Below are 21,628 nucleotides of genomic sequence, written 5' to 3'. Positions count from 1 at the left end.
TGGGAAAGGGTCGAAATTAAGAAAGAGAGGACAGGAGCTTCAGAGCCAAGGAAAGGATAAGACATTTCCCCCAAAAGAAGTATAAGTAATGATAGACCCAGGAAAAGATGCTGCCCCTTCCTGTAATTAGAGAAAGGCAAATGCAAACACCAGAGAGCCATGGTCACTTCTGGTTTCTGGTATTGTTACAGAGGAAAAGAGTGACAGGGCCCAGTGTGATGGGGGGAGGTACGGGGCAGGCTGGCGCCTGCCGCACTGCTTGTGGGAGTGGAAGTTGGGGGCCAGAGCTCACTGGTGACGTGGTCGTCACGTGACCAAGAGCTGCCTAGAGCAGAAGTACTGCTAGTCGCCTCCGTCTGGGTACCAGCCCCCTATCACACTGCAGGCGTGTGAGGGAAGAAGGAAAGTAGCCCCGGACCGTGCAGATCGGTATGAGCGTGGGCTCTGCTTGGAGGGAGATGGGATGGGAGAAGGCCAAGAGCGCCACGGATCCACGTTCGGGCCGATGGGGGCTGTGTCCCCTTCTCGCCTACTTTCTAAATACCGCCGCCGCCCCCCCGCCCCATGCCCATTTTAGTAGAGAGAGACCTGGCGGACTTCGGGCGGCGGGTGAGGGGAGTGAATGGCTGGTACAGAGACTCCGAGGAAAGAAAGGTTCCACAATCAGGGCACTCGTGTCCCGAGTGCCGCTCCGTCCACCAAGCACTCCGTCCCCTCGGTCCCCCGTCTGTCTGCAGGTTTGTAGATCTGTTGGCCAGTAGGTCGCCGGGAAAAGTCGCGGCGAGCGAAGGACCAAAGTGCCTGGGGACCGTGCAGGTCGGTGTGAAGGTGGGATGAGCCCTGGCCCCTGGGTGGGGGTGGCGGTGGGGATGGCGCAGAGGGGGTGCTGGGATCGGTGCGGGCCGGGTCCGAGTCGCCCCCTCCCGGCCCCTTCTTTCTCCACACCCCCTCCCATTTCAGTGCAGGGAAAGGGGTGTGGCGGCCTTTGCTGGGGAAATGGCGGACGCCAAGGGGGGTGGGGCGGGGAAGCCCGCGTTAGGAAAGTCAGGAGGGTGTGAGAAATATTTTAAACTCAAAGGCTGGAAATTCAGAAAAGCGGGTACTGGGGCCTGTGTTCTCAGTGCTGATCCATCCACTACACTTTCAGTTCCCCAAAGGCGGCTGTCTTTCCATCTGTCCTTCTGCCAGACTGTCCGTCAATCACTGTGGAAGGCGCACTGACCACAGAAGACAAGAGAAGGAGAAGGAATTTACCTGACTTTGGTAGAGGTTGGTGGGAGAGACTGCCTCTGAGTCTTTGGGGGTGGGGGTGTGGTGAAAGAGGAGACTACCTGAGGGTTAGCCTCTCCTGTCACCCTCCTGGCTGTCACAGCCCAGTCCCACCTCCTGCCCTTCTCTGTAGGCCCTGGAAGAGAAATGGTGGGTCCTGAGGGTAGACAGAGGATGACAGAAAAGAACAAAGAAATAGTTGCCAAATAATCCACCTCTCTCAACCAGAACTCAAACTCCACTCTGTCTGCCTGGTGAGGCACAAATCCAGGCACAGCCCAAAGCCCTAATATTATTTTTCACCCATAGATTCATCACAACAGAGCCTCAGGAGCCTGGGATAGGCTGAAGACGTCTCCCCTCCACCATCATTCGGGTGGAGCCTTAAGAAAACTCTTCATTCGGGTGGAGCAAGGCCCTCTCCTGTCCTGCCCCCAGGCTGGCACGGACCTGAGCATGGGCCGGGCTCGGGAAGTGGGTTGGATGGCGGCAGGACTGATGATTGGGGCAGGTGCCTGCTACTGCGTTTACAAACTAACCATAGGAAGAGATGACAGTGAGAAGTTGGAGGAGGAGGAAGAGGAATGGGATGATGAACAGGAGCTGGATGAGGAGGAGCCCGAGATTTGGTTTGATTTCACAACTATGGCTCGGCCCTGGAGTGAGGATGGGGATTGGACTGAACCTGGGGCCCCTGGTGGCACCGAGGACAGGCCTTCAGGTGGGGGCAAGGCCAACCGAACACATCCGGTAAAACAGCGCCCGTTCCCTTATGAACGTAAAAATACTTGGAGTGCTCAAAGCTTTAAAAATTTCAGTTGTGTTCTTGGCCTCTCCAAGTGCCCTTTCATTCAGGGAAAAGTGTTGTTAGCTCAGCCCAGGGACACTGGTTTTTCATTTAGCCACGATATCAATAGTCATTTGGCAGGCCTCTCCATTGCTGGAAACACGATCCCTATTCCCGACCCTGCTGTTGAGGCTTTCTGTGCCCCGGATGACTTGAATGCCAGTGTTGCAAATCAGGGCCAGATTAAGATGTACATCAACGAAGTGTGTCGGGAGACTGTGTCACTTTGCTGCAACTCATTTCTGCAGCAGGCCGGATTAAATTTGTTAATAATCATGACAGTTATTAATAACATGCTTGCCAAGTCCGTTTCAGGCTTGAAGTTTCCTTTGATACCAGAGGGAAGTGAATGTGCTGAGGGGCACGTTGTGAAACCCTTGATGGGTTTGTCTGAAAAGCCAGTCTTGGCGGGGGAGTTGCTGGGAGCCCAAATGCTGCTCTCCTTCCTGTCCCTCTTTATCAGGAACGCAAACAGACAGCTTGTCCCAGAAATCCCGGCCTCTTAAATGGCCCCCTCCAACAGGATGGGACTGATCCACCCTGAACCAAAACCCGATCAGTGAACACACACTTGTGTTCTCAATCAAAGACTCTGCAGAGGGTGCTATTGAAGATCCAGCCTTAGCCAATAGCCATATCTCTGGGTGAAAGTTACACTTGCTAAATCCAGGACCACTCTCTTGTTGGCCAGGCAGGGGTTCCCACAGAGCTCTGAGTAACCTCTTGGTTTTGCAGTCTGCAGGCAGTGCGCATTGTAAATTGCTCCCTTGCAGCCTTCTTCCTGTGGTAAAGGGATCATTTCAGCTGTGTGGTGAAAGAACAACATTTTCTAGCCTGACAAGGGATGCCTTGCCTGTGGTGGTCTCCCTGTCTAAGGTCTCCCTGGACCACCTTGTGGAGACCAGACCCATGTGGGAGCTTGTGCCGAAAATGCATTGGTTGCTGCGTAGGTTGAATTCCTTTTCATTTACTCTCTTTTCTTCACGAGCCTATGGATGGTAAACCTATTCAGCAAAACATGTACACTCCCCTTCTATGAGCTGTACTGACTCAGCCTCGTCCACCAAGTCTGCATTTTTATGTATCACCAATAAAGCTGTGTGCTTTAACTGGCAAAAACGAGACATGGTACTTGTCTTTGAGTTTATAGTCTGCGTGAAGAGGAAGCCCAAAATACACGATCAGTGCTAACTAACTGGGGCATTTGCTCCTGAAAAATGTCCCCCTAGCAGTGCCCACAGGAGGCAAGGGAAGAGATGGGCTGCAGGGTTCAGGATAAGCTCCCAGAAGGAGCTGGGGGTGGGGATGGGGCAGGGGAATGGGGTGGAGGGTGGAATTAAGAAGGACTGTTGGGAGGACTAAAGGAGACAGCACCTGTGAAGCAGGCAGCCCAGTGCCTGATGCAGAGGAATCCTTCCCTCGATGAAGGTGTCTTTCCTCGCCTGCTGGCCTAGAGAGGAAGGTCAGTATCCTTGAGGCTTTGCCTACACATCCTTGGGGGCCACAGGGCAACCCAGCCCTGCACAATTTAGTGCACAGTTATAGCAGTAACAGTTGCTACTTGCTGAGTGCCTGCTTTGTGTTCTCTCTCCTGAGAAGCAGCTGTGAAACCTACTTCCAGGCCCCCTCCCTTCCTTGGGATGCCAAGCTCAAATTCCTGGCTGAGTGAAAAGGCTTGGCCGTTGCTTCCTCTGGGGAACCTCCTTTCTGCCCTATCCCTGGTACTTCTGTGGGATCCAGGAAGGGGACAGTGGAGGCCTCCGTGAATCCCCGAAGGGGTGGGAGGGCAGATGCTGAGGGGCGTGGCATGGCCATGGCTGGTCCATCCATCAGGAGACATATTCATGCCCTCCATCCAAGCCCCTGGCACCCCTTGGAGGAAAGGAAGAACGCAGCCCTGCGCACTGAACCACTCCATGAATCTGGGCAACTCATTCCACCACCCCGTCCCAACATTTCCAGACCCCTCCCAGGAAGCCTCAGCCCCTGCATCACCAAAGCCAGGTTCCCTGCGTGTTTTTTTTTTTTAAATTTATTTATTTATTTATTTTTGGCTGTGTTGGGTCTTCGTTTCTATGCGAGGGCTTTCTCCAGTTGCGGAGAGCGGGGGCCACTCTTCATCGCGGTGCGCGGGCCTCTCACTATCGTGGCCTCTCTTGTTGCGGAGCACAGGCTCCAGACGCGCAGGCTCAGCAATTGTGGCTCACGGGCCCAGTTGCTCCGCGGCATGTGGGATCTTCCCAGACCAGGGCTCGAACCCGTGTCCCCTGCATTGGCAGGCAGATTCTTAACCACTGCGCCACCAGGGAAGCCCTCCCTGCGTGTTTTTGATGTGTCGTGAAATGGTTCTCTTCCTCAAAGCCCTGGCTAACAGAGGGGACAAGAAGCTTCCTTTGGGCAGTGCTGCTTCTGAGCCCGGTGCCCTCTCCTGGTCTCCCTGGGATGTGACTCTGGGCCACTGCTCCCTGGGCATCAGCTGTGTACAAGTGCTCTGCCTTCTGACTGCCCTCCTCCATACAGAGCATAGTTTTATTTCAAATTTTTAGTTTTTTTCCAATGTTTTCCTCCCTTCCCCTGGAGTTTGGGGGGCAGGTGGGTTGCCGCTCTCCTGCTGGTACTCACCCACCCCACAGTTTGGGCTGACTAGTAGTCATGGGTGCCTGCCAGGGACCCTGCCCCTCCCCAGGCCCTGGCGCCTTGACTGGCCAGCATGTGACTGTGGTTGCTGCGACATCACACCCCCAGCAACGCTCACCCCGCCGGGGCTTTGTTTGCTGGCTCTGGGGCCCTGTCTTGTTTTCAAAGAGCTGCTAACGTGGTCCCCCCTTTCTCCCAAGCCAGCCTCAGGTGGGCTGGGCAGTCTGTTTCCCACGCAGGATTGCCCTGCGGGCAGCCCCGCATCCACTCGTCCCAGTGGAGCCTGCTGGCCGATGGTGTCTTCAGCGACACCTTATTGCTCAGCCTCTGTGATCTCAGCCCAAAGGCAGAGCACTTCTCCTTCCTCCTGGCTCGGGGTCCCAGATTAACACGTGCTTCCCTCCCGCTCTGCACTCTGCCGAGTCCCCGTTTTGAGTCCTGCCACAGGCAGTAGGTCCACCATCTCCGAGGCAGGCATTTGGCGCTTTCAGGCCACAGCTGACTCCTATCGCAGGGAGGGCCTCGGAGACCTTCTGCCCATCTCCTGAGCAGTTCTGTCACAGGGCAGCCTGCCAGCACTGACGTGTCTCCACGGAGTGGTCTTGGCCCAGGTCAAGAGCCCCCTCTCCATTTGCTGGCACTGCCCTCCCGAAAACACTCCCTGCGTGTGGAAGCGCAGGGCTCTGGTCTGCCCTTCGTTCCTTTGCTGGTTGCTGTGCCAGGGCAGGAGCCCAGTTCCCAGTTCTGCCTACCACAGGGGTGCGGAGGGGCACTTCAGCGGGGGGCGTGGAGGGGGGGCGCGGGGGGCGGGGCGCACGCCTGCCAGTCAGGGCCTGATTAAGACATTCAGAGGCTTTCAGCACTGGAAAGACTAAGGTGCCGCCTCCCATGCTTAATTCAAAAATGAAACAGCAGGGGACCACCAAGCACAAACTAACCCACCTGTCTTCTGCAACCAGATGAGTTTCTTGCCAGGTTTCCCCATGGCAAACATTAGACAAGGTCATCAAAGCTTGGGCTTGTCACACTCTGTGGGGAGGTGCCTGCCTTGATGGGGCCGCCCTAGCCGAAGCTGTCTCTTCGGTAAATCTGGAACTGCCTCCACAGACTGCCCTCCAGCTCCAGAAAGGGCCCTGGATTCCCTTCTTCTTCATCTCATTATCTTGTCTACACTTTGTGCCTGTAGGTACTGATTTCTGCACTAACTCCCAGGGCCCTCCCAGCCTGCTACCTCTCCTGGGAATTTTGTTATTTGACCCCCCACTGCACCCCTCCCTGCCATAAGTGCAGGCAAGGTTGCAGACATCCAGCTTCCCAGCTGGTACACCCAGTCTCACACACTGCATCCCCACGGGGGCCCTTGGTGCCACTCTCAGAGCAGTTTCAACCACAATCCCCTCACTTTGAAATGTCACCAGGGACAGGCACAGCCCTCACCAAGTCAGTCCCTACGCTGGGCCACCACAGCACCTTTTGGCTAAGAGTTTGACAGCTGTGTGGAGCACTGGCCCCCACCTCCTCCTAGAGGCCACCGGTTGGTCTAAGATGCGATGGGCACTGCAGCACAGTCCCGTGGGGCATCAGCCAGGCCCTTGTCTGTCCTCATGCTGCATGGATCACCTTACACTCTGTCACTTCCCCCTTCACTTTACTCACGACCTCCTCTTCCCCTGAAGGCTCATTTTCCCTCATTGCCTCTTGCTTTTGCGTGTGGCTTAGGACGGCCTTCCCCACTTCCCAATTACAAAAGGAGTCTCCTATGTGGTTTCCTAATTCTTTCATACCTTTCCACTTAAAGGGTTGTCTCAGGGATATACTTGGAATTTCCTGGCTCCTTTTCCAAATGGATAACCTGCTAACCCAGCGCCACTTATCACTGCATTCTCACGGTATAATTGGTGCATTCTGGGACCTTCATGCACCCAGCTGAGCATCCCCTCTGTGGCTTCCTGCTGTGGAATTCCTCTTGGGGCACACCCCTTTCTCCCAGAAACCCCTCACTGACTCGGGGACCCTCTGCTCACTGGGTGGCCTGTGGCAGGTGGGGTGCGTGTGTTGGCAGGGAGGGTGTGTTGGTGCCCGTGAGCAGGCGTCTGCCCCAGGTACCTTCTCAGGACGTGCTCTGGCCCACAGGAAACTTAGGAACCCCCCGCCCTGCCTGCTTTAGCACCAAGGGAAATGGGACTGTTTTCTTCCCTCACCAAAACTGCCTCATTTTTGTGAGAGAAAGCAAGTTTTTCTTCTATATATAGAGTTGCTCAAAAATTTACATGGTAGTCATTACCCACACTGGAAATATGGCTATTGTTACATGTTGAACTCACCATGGTTTCTCTCAACCCTTCCCTTGATTTTTCTTTTGTGTGATATATTTGGTCAATCAGGAATTTACATTTTCTGTGTCTTTCAATATTTTCCTGTTAAACTTCTATTTTTTTATTTTACTTTGGATAGTCTTTGAAGGCCCAAGGTTATTAGAAAACATTTGGCTATATTTCTTTCTAATACAGATAGTTTCCTTTTCAAAGTAAGTTCCTTTGTTAACCTGTTAGTGGTGTGTGTTTTTTGCGTGTGTGTGTGTACATTTGGTTTGAGGTAGACCTCGTACCTTAATTTTCTCTGAATGTGTAATTAATTACGCTAATGTCATTTTTTGCAGAATCTGTTTTTAATGCTTTGATTGAAATGTGCTAAGTTGATGGATTAATTGGCAACTTTACAATTTTCCCATCTAGGCACATTTATTTTGATCCTTTTTGTCACTTAGTGAAGTTTCCTTCATAATGATCTTTCACATTTCTTTTGGGGTCTATTTTTGTTGCTTTGTGAAGGGTCATGGTCTTTACCTCTCCTACAATGCTATGCTACTTCAACTCTGCTGTCCTTATCCCATCTGCCAGCACACTGGACATATCTGTGGTTTCTGCTGCTTTGGAACAACAGTGAAAAGGGATGGTCAAGTGCCTCAGCATCATTACTCATAAAGAGGAGGGAAGGGGAAAAGACAAGGCATTAAGCCCTATTTTTCCACAAATGCTCTTTTCTTAGAACTCTCCCTGTAGACCTTTCATTTCTTTCATTTTACTTTTATATTTTCTTTCTCCTTCTCCCCTGGCAGTGGAGGAGTAGTTCAAACAGGTTCTTCTGGTTTATCCAATCATGTTTCTTTAACCCTGGCAAGGTCTCCATTAAGTCTAGCCACCAGTATTCTATTGTTCTTTGTTCTTGGATATCTGGATATGGGATGATTTTGAAGGAAGGAAAGGTAGTTTGATGGCTCAAGTTATTTCCACAAATAAGCACTCCAAATAACCATGTCACACAACCCCCCTCAGAATAAATATTTGCATCTCACAAAGAGCAAGTGTCAATGCATAACTATATATCCAGAATTCTGTATTTTTCATTATCCAGGCCTTTAAATTAAGTAGTAGGTGGATTTGGTGACTTTCTCAACTAGGGAGGGCCTGTGGAGGTAAGGGGAGTGATGGAGGATGTTCCCACCAGCTGTCTCTCTCAGCCTTTTCTACTCTGCCACTTGTGCTGCCCCATGTCAGACCCCACACTTTTCCAAACTTGTGCCTGGGGAAATGAGAAAGTAATCCCAGTGCTCTGAGATCTTCCAATAACTCATCTGGTCATTACCAACACCCACCCCCCTGTACGGTTTCAATCTAGGAATTGATTTGAGCCAGGAGACATGTGGTTGGCTGTTTTCCCTTCTTCTCCCCTCTCTCACTCCACAAAGTTCCTCTCTGATGGACACTTCCTTTAGGTTCCAAGTTCTCACTACCTATAGCTTGTGGTAGAGATCTGTGGTCAGAGTCCTCCAAGCCTGATTTTTATATGTAATGAGGGTTTGGGGGATTTAGGAAAACTCTAAATCGATGGTTACAAGTTTTAAAAATTAGCTTTGAGGGCTTCCCTGGTGGCGCAGTGGTTGAGAATCTGCCTGCCGGTGCAGGGGACACGGGTTCAAGTCCTGGTCTGGGAAGATCCCACATGCCGCGGAGCAACTAGGCCCGTGAGCCACAACTACTGAGCTTGCGCGTCTGGAGCCTGTGCTCCGCAACAGGAGAGGCCGCGATAGTGAGAGGCCCGTGCACCGCGATGAAGAGTGGCCCCTGCTTGCCACAACTAGAGAAAGCCCTCGCACAGAAACGAAGACCCAACACAGCCATACATAAATAAATAAACAAATACTTTAAAAAGAAAAATTAGCCTTGAGAACCCTAAGTTTCTTGATCCAGGTATAAGCAGTAGTTTGTTTCTCTTTGTGTGAGGTTATAATCCTAATTATTTAATCTTAATGATGAATGGGCTATACAACAACATTATTTACAGGGGGAGTTAGATATAGTTTGGTTAAATATTTTTTATAATATCATTCCTGTTACATGCTAATGAGACTGCGCCAGATCAGGATTAAGAATGGGCAGGGACACAGTTGGGCAGGTGGGCAACCAGGGCACTGCCCTGTATGTTTGCCTCACTCCTCAGGGAGCTAGAACAGAGAGAGATGTATGTGGAGTCAGGAAGCTCTACAAAGTGTATATCAGGCATCTCACATAGCATTATATCCACAAGGCTGGGCAAAGACAGGTCAACCAATTCTTTATATTCCATCTTAAATTTAAATTTAATTTATTAAAAAAAATAAGTAGGAGCCTAATGGTTCAAAATTCAAAAAATAACAAAGGGTATACATTGTAAATCTTTCTCTCACCTCTGTGTCACCACTACCCAGTTTTCCCCCACCAGAGGCAATATTATCAATTTCTTGTGCATCTATATATAGAGAGAGGGAGGGAATATATGGCAAAATATGTAATATATGTTTGTATATATATATTCACAGACATATAATAATCTTGTCAATCCTTTGATATCATTACATAAAAATTGCTTTTTAGTTTATAGTTGAATAGTATTTTATTGTATAAATATGCCATAATTATTTAGTCAGTCCCTTATGTGTGGATATTTAGGGTTTTTCACCATTTTTCTTGATATTAGAAATAATGATTCAATGGTTATACATATTTACATATTATACATATTTCTTTTTCTTCCCCTCTCTTTCCTTTTTTCATCTACCCAATTTTAGTTGATTAAATTATATTTCTTAGTGTTTGTCTTTTTACTACTCAATATACTTGGACCCCTATTGCCAGATTTGTCTGCTTTAGATGTCATCTTTTGACCCCCAGGTACTAAGGATAAGAAAACCAACATATTTACATTACCTCTCACTTTCTTTTTCTTTCTTTCTCTCCCAATTGTTGCTAATTATATCATTTCTACTCCATCTGGGTTTATCACCATTACATTTGTTCTGTAACCATAATCACCACATTTGTTTTGGTCTTCGTCTTAAATTTGCATAGATTTGACACTAATTGCTAGACTTTTGCTAAGGTTTCTTCCTTTCCTGTCACTTTTGCCTTCATCTCTGTGATTGTTAAATTTCTTCTACATTTTCCCTGAGGCCTGACAGCTCACATTTCAGCTCATTCTTGTCTTACCATCCTTTTCGTGAGCTCTTGCTTAATTGCTTCATTAAAACTTTCTAATTCATGGTGAAATATCTGGTGACAATTTTCACCTACTATTTTTCAGATGAGTTTTCTTTATCTGCCATGCATTTTTCAGGTCCCTTTTCTTCTTTTTTCCCTTGCATTACCTCTGTTTACCTCTTGTGTCAGTTCCATTTTGATTCCCCATCTTTGAGGGATATCAGGTTTTATTGAACCAGTTTTTTGCAGAATGTTCATCTAGGACAAGGGCCAGGATTGTCTGATACCAAGAATATTTTATATGGCTCAAGTCATTAGAGAGAGGTAGCTGTGGGGCTGCTAAAAGTGCATTCTCTCTTCTCTCCTGCTGCTCGAGGCCACACTCATCTCTAATGCTTTCTGGGGACAGATTACTTCCTGCAAATATGACCTTTGTGACTCCTTATTTGGCCCAATCTCTCTTTCCTTCTTATTATGGATCTTCTGCTCCATGGTGGCTCCAGATGTCAAGTTGTGCATGCTCCTTATCTTTAAGAAATACACAAATTTGTTAAGAGGGTAGATCTCATGTTAAGTGTTCTTACCATAATAAGAAAGAAAGAAAGGAATAAAGAAGGAAGGAAGGAAGGAAGGAAGGAAGGGAGGAAGAAACAGTCTTTTTCTTTTCTGGAATTCATTGTTGTCTTGTGGCTTACTTGAGAAAGTAGAGTCACAGCTAGAGAGTTTCTGGAAAATTAACTAAACAGACTGTAAAGCATAAAACTAATTTACAATTCATGGAGATGTTCTCTGTGAAGGAGTTAGAGCCCAGCATACTGTGAGCCTTAGTTTGGACAGAGCCTCTAGTCAGGCCCAGAAAGACAAATAACTCCATGTTCTCTGCCAGCCTTCCTGAGCGTTCTTACTACATGACACAGGGGGAAAAGTAACACACAACAAAGTTTCTTCCTGTCCCAGTAACTGAGCTTGTGCCAATTAAGAGAAAATTGGGTGACACAAAAGATGCTTAAATCACATCTTATTGCATCTTTAGTTGAAGTGGCTTTTCATGATTAATTTTCTTAGCATTCATCACACTCCATTGTATTTTCCATTTTCTTTGCCTGTATTCCCCACTAGATGATAAGTTCTATGAACCCAAGAATGGTACCTGTTTTGTTTACTATTGAATCTCTATCTGTCCTGCACATAATTAGTGCTCAGTGTCTACTCAATTTGATTGTCTAGCATTCAAGCTGCAATTTTGGGTCTGGACAGGAATTTGTGCTTATCTAGATATTTTTGAGAAATATCTTCAATAAATGTGCATTATGTTTGCAAAGAGAAATTTGTTTTAAAAGTATGTTAAACAATATTTACAATATGGCCCTAATTAATTTTAAAGAGGCAGGTACTTGAAAAAGACAAGAACGTTACACGCTCTGTATCTTGAGGTCCTGTTCTCAAGTCTCTTCTCTTTCCAGGAATCTCATCCATTGCCATGGCTTCAGTTATCACCTGTATGTTAATGACTCACAAGTCTATATATCCAGAGTCCAAGATTAATTTATTTGATGCCTACAGATTTCATATCCCACAGATATTTCAACTTCAACAAATTTGAAATTGGAGTCATCATTCCCCAGTCCCACACCAAAACTGTTTCCCTTCCTGTCTTCCCTGTCTTGGTGAGCACAATCACCATCCACTCAGTTGCACCTGCCAGAAACCTAGTCATTACTGACTCCTTCCTTCTCTCTCATCCCATATTGCTAGCCTATCTCAAAATCCCTTTTATTCCACTTATTTAATATTTTTTACAAATGTTAACATTATCAGAACAATACATACATAATAGCAAAGCAATTAGTACAGAGTTTATGATGAAAATGAGTCATTTCCCCTCCTGCTCTTCCCTAGACTCAGGACCACTCTCTAGAGTCCAGAGGCAACTTTTCTTCACTTATCTGATGTTAGCTTCTTCTGATGCAGTGTTTCTCAACCAGGGGTGATTTTGCTTCCAGACTACATTTGTCAGTGTCTGGAGACATATTTGGTTGTCACAACAGAGGACAGGTGTGCTACTGGCATCTTGTGGGTAGATGCCAGGGATCCTCCCGTACACAAGGCAGCCCCCAGCCCAAAACGTTGATAGTGCCAAGACTGAGAACTGTTCTTGTGGTCATCTTCAAAATGCCAAAAATATAATTGTACTCTAATGAACTTCTGATATGTAAATAGGACACTTAGCTCATTAATCTTACAGCCCTTCCTTCCTTTCTCTTATGCCTGATGTTTGTAGTGTTATTATTATTTTAGTTTAATCATACAGTCAACAATTATTTATTGAACACCACTGTGTGCCAAGCACTATTCAAAACATTTAGAATTCGGTAGTGAGCAAGACAGACATAGCCTTTATTAAGCTTGCTTTCTTATGGAGGAAGTAGGCCATAAAATCAATTAAACTAAATAAAGTAGCTAAATTTAACTTTAAATTATATACATAAACCTTTATTTTGTTTCATAAACTTCCAGCAGGACTTGTTCACTTCTCACTTTATAAAATGAGGATATCAGCTCTGCTGTCTTTTCTTCTGTCTTTTATCATCTTCTTCTACATCCCACATTCTGTCAGCTATATTTTATTGTCTCATGCCTACTTAAAATTTCCTCCTCACAGGTGATATGTGAATCATTTTCTAAAACTATACAAAATAGATTCACATGTTAGGAGACTACTTCAGCTCAGCAATGAACAGCATTTATATAGTCATAATCATCTAAATACTGTTCACGAAACATTAAGGAAAGAAATTGAAGATGATACAAAGATATGGAAAAATATTCTGTGTTCTTAGATTGGAAGAATTAATATTGTTAAAATGGCCATACTACCTAAAGCAATCTACAGATTCAATGCAATCCCTATCAAAATACCTAGGACATTTTTCACAGAACTAGAACAAATAACCCTAAAATTCATATGGAACCACAAAAGACCCTGAATTGCCAAAGCAAGCTTGAGAAAAAAAGAACAAAACTGGAGGTAGCACCCTTTCAGACTTCAGACTATTCAACAAAGCCACAGTATCAAAACAGCATGATACTGGCACAAAACAGACACATAGAGTAATGGAAGAGAATAAAGAGCCCAGAAATAAACCCACACACCTGTGGTCAATTAATCTATGACAAAGGAGGCAAGAATATACAATGGAGAAAAGACAACCTCTTCAATAAGTGGTGCTGGGAATATTGGACAGCTACATGTAAAACAATGAGATTAGAACATTCCCTCATACCACATACAAAAACAAATTCAAAATGGATTAAAGACCTAAATGTAAGACCTGAAACCTTAAAACTCCTAGAAGAAAACATAGGCAGAACATTCTTTGACATAAATCACAGCAATATATTTTTGGATCTGTTTTTTTAAGGCAAAAGAAATAAAACAAAAATAAACAAATGGGACCTCACTAAACTTAAAAGTTTTTGCACAGCAAAGGAAACCATTGACAAAATGAAAAGACAGTTACAGAATGGGAGAAAATATTTGCAAATGATAACAGACAAGGTGTTAATATCCAAAGCATATAAATAGCTTATACAACTCAATATCAAAAAAACAAACAACGCAATCAAAAAATGGGCAGAAGACCTGAATAGACATTTTTCCAAAGAAGACATACAGATGGCTAACAGGCACATAAAAAGATTCTCAACATGGCTAGTTATTAGAGGAATGCAAATCAAAACGAGTTACCACCTCACACCTGTCAGAATGGCTATCATCAAAAAGTCTACAAATAACGGATGTTGGAGAGGATGTGAAGAAAAGGAAACCCTTGTACACTGTTGGTAGGAATGTAAATTGGTACAGCCACTATGGGAAACAGTATGGAGGTTCCTAAAAAAATTAAAAATAGAACTACCATATGATCCAGCAATTCCACTCCTAGGTATATACCTGGGAAAAATGAAAAAACTAATTCGAAAAGATACATGCACCCCAATGTTCATAGCAGCACTATTTACAATAGCCAAGACAAAGAAGCAACCCAAGTGTTCTTCAACAGACAAATGGATTAAGAAGATGTGAGATATATATATGAATATTACCCATTAAAAAAGAATGAAATTCTGCCATTTGCAGCAATGTGGATAGACTTAGAGAATATTATGCTCAGTGAAATGTCAGACAGAGAAAGACAAATACTGTATGATATCACTTATATGTGGAATCTAAAAAATAATCCAATATAGCAAAACAGAAACAGACTCACAGATACAGAAAACAAACTAGTGGTTACCAGAGGGGAGAGAGAAGGGGGGAGGGGCAAGTTAGGGGTATGGGATTAAGAGATACAAACTACTATGTATAAAATAGATAAGCAACAAGCATATATTGTATAGCACAGGGAATTATAACCATTATCTTGTAATAACTTTTAATCTGTAAAAGTACTGAATCAGTATGCTGTACACCTGAAACTAATATAATATTGTTAGTCAACTATACTTCAATAAAAAGTATATACTGTTTATTGATTTTCAATGCATAGAGTTGAAGGCAGAAAGCTTTAATGGAAGACTTGGTTGTTATAGAACATAATGTAAAAGTTAACTGGAACTCACGATAGAGATAGATAGATAGATAGATAGATAGATAGATATAGAGAAATAGACATAAGGCTATGTAAAGCAAAAAAACTAGGAACATTTTCTCCATTAGAAGGGTAAGTTCCCCTTGCTTTCAAGACCCCATGAAGACACCCTTTTGATGATGATACCACCTGACTCCCTCAGGTGCCTTCACATGTTCAACGTAGGTCTTTCTTGGGATGCAGAGGGTTGCCTTTATATGTATTTGGTCACTTCAGACTGTTCTGGGAGCCATGTAGCCATGGTCCACTCATGCACTGTCGTCTGGTATGGTAGAACTACGTGTAAGTTATAAATCAATTTTATTAGTGTATGGATGCAACTTATCCTGAGAATATTTACTTAGTAACTTAGGAGCTCATTCAAGCCTGCACCATCCTAGGTGACATGGCCGGATCCCACAGACACCTAAGATTAGCTTTTGCTTCAATCTGGTCCACTATAGTCACTTAGAAATGTTCTGGAATCCGAGGTCAAGGCTCTTGACTTGAGTCACTTAAAGGATACTGCTGTTAGATTCAAGACTAAATAGATTCTTTTTCCTTATAATCCTTCAAATGCTGAACTCACTCTTTATCTTAATTTGCTGCATATTTGAAGCAAGTACACACTTTGCACTTTGTTTTTTTTTTTAAGTCTGTTGTTGATTGCTGCCTAACAAAGCACTCCAAAATTCAGTAGCTTAAAAAAGACATTTTATTTGCTCATTATTTTGTGTATCAGGAATTTGCACTAGTTGGTTCTTCTGCTAGTCTTGCCTGAGGTCATTTATGTGACTGGAGTCAGCTGGCAAATCAGTTGGGGGCTGATTTTCCTCTGACTAAGGTTGGCAGATGTAACAAATAAAAATACAGGATGCCCAGTTAAATTTGAATTCCAGTTAAATAATTAATAATTGTTTTAGTATAAGTATGCCCCATGCAATATTTGGGACATACTTATACTGAAAAATGTTTTATGTTCATCTGAAATTCAAATTTAACTGGGAGTCCTGTATTTTATCTGGCAGCTCTTCCTAGGGGTCCTCAGAACAGTTCATGTCTGTTCTACATGGTCTCATCCTCTAGCAGGCTAGTCTTCTTAGCACATGGTGGTTTCAGAGCAGGAAGAGTGTAATGCCCACTGAAAATGCACTGTTCAAGCCTCTTCATGGGTCATGTTTTCTAATGTTCAAACTGGCCAAAGCAAATCACATGCCAGGCCCAGATTCAGTGTGGGAGGGGATTATACAATGGTATGGTAACAAGGAGGCATGGTCCATTGGGGGCTATTACTGTAATATTTTCTTAGAGGTCCTTCTAATTGTTTTTCTTCCCTTATTTGCCTGTATCATACCCTCTAGTTCTTCTAACCTCTCCATTGATTTTAACAAGTCCCCTTTTGTTCACTTACTACCCCAAATCTTCTGTCTTCTTGCTCCACTTTGGTCTGATAAACCAGGAAACTGTTATTTAGCTGTCATCTTAAAACTAACCTTTATTGCTTTCCCAAATTGTGATCACCATTTCCTTGATTCCATATTTACCTTTGACTTGATTACTACCTTCTTTTCTTGAAGTCCATGTTCAAATAATTTCCTAAGAGAAGGTCCACAAGAGGAAAAATTTGTGTACTTCCAGTCCTGAAAACATCTGTATGGTCATCACATACCTATTTGATATGTGGGTATGTCTGTTTAGAAATAGAATACTAGAGAAAAGCATATTTTCTAAGAATCTGAAGGCATTTATACATTGTCATATCATATCCAGTATTATGAATAACATGTCTGATGCCAGTTCTGCTTTGTAGATGACTTTATTCCTACCGTTGAGAAACTTTAGGGTCTCCTTTTAATCCTTATTATTCTAAAATTTCTTGGCGATATGTCTAGATGAGGGTTTTTTAATTCATTGTATTGGACACAAAATGCAGGTTTCTTTTTAATTAAAAAAAGGAAAAATACAGAGAAGAATAATGAAGATCTACATATAAATCATTCATAATTAACAACAAACATTAACACTTTGTTGTATTTGTTTAAAATTTCTTTATTAATAGACAAAATTAAACTATAAAATTGTTAGGGTCACATTTTCCTCAATCTCTTCCCAGAAGCAAGTGATATTGTAAAATTGATGTGCATCTTTCAGTACCCATTTTTAATTTTGTATCCAAAATAATATATAGTATTGTTTTATAATCTTAAAATTATATAAATGGCATTATATTGTATCTTTCTACAAATTGCTTATTTCACTCAACATTAGGTTTCTGAGAATTGTCTAGAATGATCTGTAGAGATCTAGTTCACCTATTTTTACTGCTTTATAAATTCTATTATATAGATAGATGACATATTATATTATTCAAAAACCTACAGCAAATATCAACCTCACTGCTGAAACATCAGCCATTAAAATCAGAAACATGACAAGTATGCACTGTATCATCAATACTGTTGCTCTGGAGGTCCTTGACAGTGCAATGAGATAAGAAAAAGAAACAAGCTATAAAATATTGAATAAGAGGAGATAAAACTGTCATAATTTGTAAACTATGTTTCTCTAGTTAAAAAGTCAGAAAGAAAAAAGAGGCAAAATAATAAATATAATAAGAGAGTTCACCAAAGGACCCTGACTGTAGAAACAATGTTACATCAAGAGCTTTTATACAAACAAGCAAAAATCATTTCCCATAATACTTACTTTTGATGGAAAAAATATATATATAAGTACAAAATTCAAAAGGCACAAAAGACAGAAAAATAAAAATGAGTCTTTTACTGACTTTTTCCCATACAAACCCAATATATCCACAAGGAGGCAAAAAGTGTTATGCCTTTAATTGTGTATCACTACACAATTTCATATGATGATTTAAAAACAGATAATTTTTACTAAAATAGAAAATTTTAAATTATACATGACAGAATATATTATATAAAATGTTTATAATAATATACACAACACAGTGCGCTCCAACTTGCTTTCTCTCACAAAAATGAGGCAGTTTTGGTGAGGGAAGAAAACAGTCCCATTTCCCTTGGTGCTAAAGCAGGCAGGGCGGGGGGTTCCTAAGTTTCCTGTGGGCCAGAGCACGTCCTGAGAAGGTACCTGGGGCAGACGCCTGCTCACGGGCACCAACACACCCTCCCTGCCAACACACGCACCCCACCTGCCACAGGCCACCCAGTGAGCAGAGGGTCCCCGAGTCAGTGAGGGGTTTCTGGGAGAAAGGGGTGTGCCCCAAGAGGAATTCCACAGCAGGAAGCCACAGAGGGGATGCTCAGCTGGGTGCATGAAGGTCCCAGAATGCACCAATTATACCGTGAGAATGCAGTGATAAGTGGCGCTGGGTTAGCAGGTTATCCATTTGGAAAAGGAGCCAGGAAATTCCAAGTATATCCCTGAGACAACCCTTTAAGTGGAAAGGTATGAAAGAATTAGGAAACCACATAGGAGACTCCTTTTGTAATTGGGAAGTGGGGAAGGCCGTCCTAAGCCACACGCAAAAGCAAGAGGCAATGAGGGAAAATGAGCCTTCAGGGGAAGAGGAGGTCGTGAGTAAAGTGAAGGGGGAAGTGACAGAGTGTAAGGTGATCCATGCAGCATGAGGACAGACAAGGGCCTGGCTGATGCCCCACGGGACTGTGCTGCAGTGCCCATCGCATCTTAGACCAACCGGTGGCCTCTAGGAGGAGGTGGGGGCCAGTGCTCCACACAGCTGTCAAACTCTTAGCCAAAAGGTGCTGTGGTGGCCCAGCGTAGGGACTGACTTGGTGAGGGCTGTGCCTGTCCCTGGTGACATTTCAAAGTGAGGGGATTGTGGTTGAAACTGCTCTGAGAGTGGCACCAAGGGCCCCCGTGGGGATGCAGTGTGTGAGACTGGGTGTACCAGCTGGGAAGCTGGATGTCTGCAACCTTGCCTGCACTTATGGCAGGGAGGGGTGCAGTGGGGGGTCAAATAACAAAATTCCCAGGAGAGGTAGCAGGCTGGGAGGGCCCTGGGAGTTAGTGCAGAAATCAGTACCTACAGGCACAAAGTGTAGACAAGATAATGAGATGAAGAAGAAGGGAATCCAGGGCCCTTTCTGGAGCTGGAGGGCAGTCTGTGGAGGCAGTTCCAGATTTACCGAAGAGACAGCTTCGGCTAGGGCGGCCCCATCAAGGCAGGCACCTCCCCACAGAGTGTGACAAGCCCAAGCTTTGATGACCTTGTCTAATGTTTGCCATGGGGAAACCTGGCAAGAAACTCATCTGGTTGCAGAAGACAGGTGGGTTAGTTTGTGCTTGGTGGTCCCCTGCTGTTTCATTTTTGAATTAAGCATGGGAGGCGGCACCTTAGTCTTTCCAGTGCTGAAAGCCTCTGAATGTCTTAATCAGGCCCTGACTGGCAGGCGTGCGCCCCGCCCCCCGCGCCCCCCCTCCACGCCCCCCGCTGAAGTGCCCCTCCGCACCCCTGTGGTAGGCAGAACTGGGAACTGGGCTCCTGCCCTGGCACAGCAACCAGCAAAGGAACGAAGGGCAGACCAGAGCCCTGCGCTTCCACACGCAGGGAGTGTTTTCGGGAGGGCAGTGCCAGCAAATGGAGAGGGGGCTCTTGACCTGGGCCAAGACCACTCCGTGGAGACACGTCAGTGCTGGCAGGCTGCCCTGTGACAGAACTGCTCAGGAGATGGGCAGAAGGTCTCCGAGGCCCTCCCTGCGATAGGAGTCAGCTGTGGCCTGAAAGCACCAAATGCCTGCCTCGGAGATGGTGGACCTACTGCCTGTGGCAGGACTCAAAACGGGGACTCGGCAGAGTGCAGAGCGGGAGGGAAGCACGTGTTAATCTGGGACCCCGAGCCAGGAGGAAGGAGAAGTGCTCTGCCTTTGGGCTGAGGTCACAGAGGCTGAGCAATAAGGTGTCGCTGAAGACACCATCGGCCAGCAGGCTCCACTGGGACGAGTGGATGCGGGGCTGCCCGCAGGGCAATCCTGCGTGGGAAACAGACTGCCCAGCCCACCTGAGGCTGGCTTGGGAGAAAGGGGGGACCACGTTAGCAGCTCTTTGAAAACAAGACAGGGCCCCAGAGCCAGCAAACAAAGCCCCGGCGGGGTGAGCGTTGCTGGGGGTGTGATGTCGCAGCAACCACAGCCACATGCTGGCCAGTCAAGGCGCCAGGGCCTGGGGAGGGGCAGGGTCCCTGGCAGGCACCCATGACTACTAGTCAGCCCAAACTGTGGGGTGGGTGAGTACCAGCAGGAGAGTGGCAACCCACCTGCCCCCCAAACTCCAGGGGAAGGGAGGAAAACATTGGAAAAAAACTAAAAATTTGAAATAAAACTATGCTCTGTATGGAGGAGGGCAGTCAGAAGGCAGAGCACTTGTACACAGCTGATGCCCAGGGAGCAGTGGCCCAGAGTCACATCCCAGGGAGACCAGGAGAGGGCACCGGGCTCAGAAGCAGCACTGCCCAAAGGAAGCTTCTTGTCCCCTCTGTTAGCCAGGGCTTTGAGGAAGAGAACCATTTCACGACACATCAAAAACACGCAGGGAGGGCTTCCCTGGTGGCGCAGTGGTTAAGAATCTGCCTGCCAATGCAGGGGACACGGGTTCGAGCCCTGGTCTGGGAAGATCCCACATGCCGCGGAGCAAATGGGCCCGTGAGCCACAATTGCTGAGCCTGCGCGTCTGGAGCCTGTGCTCCGCAACAAGAGAGGCCACGATAGTGAGAGGCCCGCGCACCGCGATGAAGAGTGGCCCCCGCTCTCCGCAACTGGAGAAAGCCCTCGCATAGAAACGAAGACCCAACACAGCCAAAAATAAATAAATAAATAAATTTAAAAAAAAAAAACACGCAGGGAACCTGGCTTTGGTGATGCAGGGGCTGAGGCTTCCTGGGAGGGGTCTGGAAATGTTGGGACGGGGTGGTGGAATGAGTTGCCCAGATTCATGGAGTGGTTCAGTGCGCAGGGCTGCGTTCTTCCTTTCCTCCAAGGGGTGCCAGGGGCTTGGATGGAGGGCATGAATATGTCTCCTGATGGATGGACCAGCCATGGCCATGCCACGCCCCTCAGCATCTGCCCTCCCACCCCTTCGGGGATTCACGGAGGCCTCCACTGTCCCCTTCCTGGATCCCACAGAAGTACCAGGGATAGGGCAGAAAGGAGGTTCCCCAGAGGAAGCAACGGCCAAGCCTTTTCACTCAGCCAGGAATTTGAGCTTGGCATCCCAAGGAAGGGAGGGGGCCTGGAAGTAGGTTTCACAGCTGCTTCTCAGGAGAGAGAACACAAAGCAGGCACTCAGCAAGTAGCAACTGTTACTGCTATAACTGTGCACTAAATTGTGCAGGGCTGGGTTGCCCTGTGGCCCCCAAGGATGTGTAGGCAAAGCCTCAAGGATACTGACCTTCCTCTCTAGGCCAGCAGGCGAGGAAAGACACCTTCATCGAGGGAAGGATTCCTCTGCATCAGGCACTGGGCTGCCTGCTTCACAGGTGCTGTCTCCTTTAGTCCTCCCAACAGTCCTTCTTAATTCCACCCTCCACCCCATTCCCCTGCCCCATCCCCACCCCCAGCTCCTTCTGGGAGCTTATCCTGAACCCTGCAGCCCATCTCTTCCCTTGCCTCCTGTGGGCACTGCTAGGGGGACATTTTTCAGGAGCAAATGCCCCAGTTAGTTAGCACTGATCGCGTATTTTGGGCTTCCTCTTCACGCAGACTATAAACTCAAAGACAAGTACCATGTC

The 21,628-nt window shown here is 46.0% G+C and overlaps 1 protein-coding gene across 3 annotated transcripts; it reads left to right on the top strand.

Moving 5' to 3' along the window:
* Positions 1 to 299: 299 nt before the first annotated feature.
* LOC103005448 (armadillo repeat containing X-linked 6) lies at positions 300 to 2,986 on the top strand. 3 transcript variants are annotated; one of them, XM_057537528.1, is made up of 4 exons: positions 300 to 429; positions 738 to 816; positions 1,148 to 1,263; positions 1,579 to 2,986. In XM_057537528.1, the coding sequence occupies exon 4, from the start codon at positions 1,726 to 1,728 to the stop codon at positions 2,620 to 2,622; it is 897 nt and encodes a 298-aa protein (XP_057393511.1). In that variant the 5' UTR covers positions 300 to 429; positions 738 to 816; positions 1,148 to 1,263; positions 1,579 to 1,725; the 3' UTR covers positions 2,623 to 2,986. The 3 variants fall into 3 exon arrangements, with proteins under 3 accessions (XP_057393511.1, XP_007181494.2, XP_007181495.2); XM_007181432.2 differs by having other exon boundaries at positions 1,148 to 1,269; XM_007181433.2 differs by having other exon boundaries at positions 738 to 828; positions 1,148 to 1,269.
* The last annotated feature ends 18,642 nt before the right edge of the window (positions 2,987 to 21,628 follow it).

This window comes from Balaenoptera acutorostrata, chromosome X (assembly GCF_949987535.1).
Source record: "Balaenoptera acutorostrata chromosome X, mBalAcu1.1, whole genome shotgun sequence".
Taxonomy (NCBI): Eukaryota; Metazoa; Chordata; class Mammalia; order Artiodactyla; family Balaenopteridae; genus Balaenoptera; species Balaenoptera acutorostrata.
This window is presented reverse-complemented; position numbering and strand designations above follow the sequence as displayed.

What these genes read in the sequence shown, in the direction of transcription:
- LOC103005448 (XM_057537528.1), top strand. Translation starts at nt 1,726, where the DNA reads ATGGGCCGGGCTCGGGAAGTGGGTTGGATGGCGGCAGGACTGATGATT.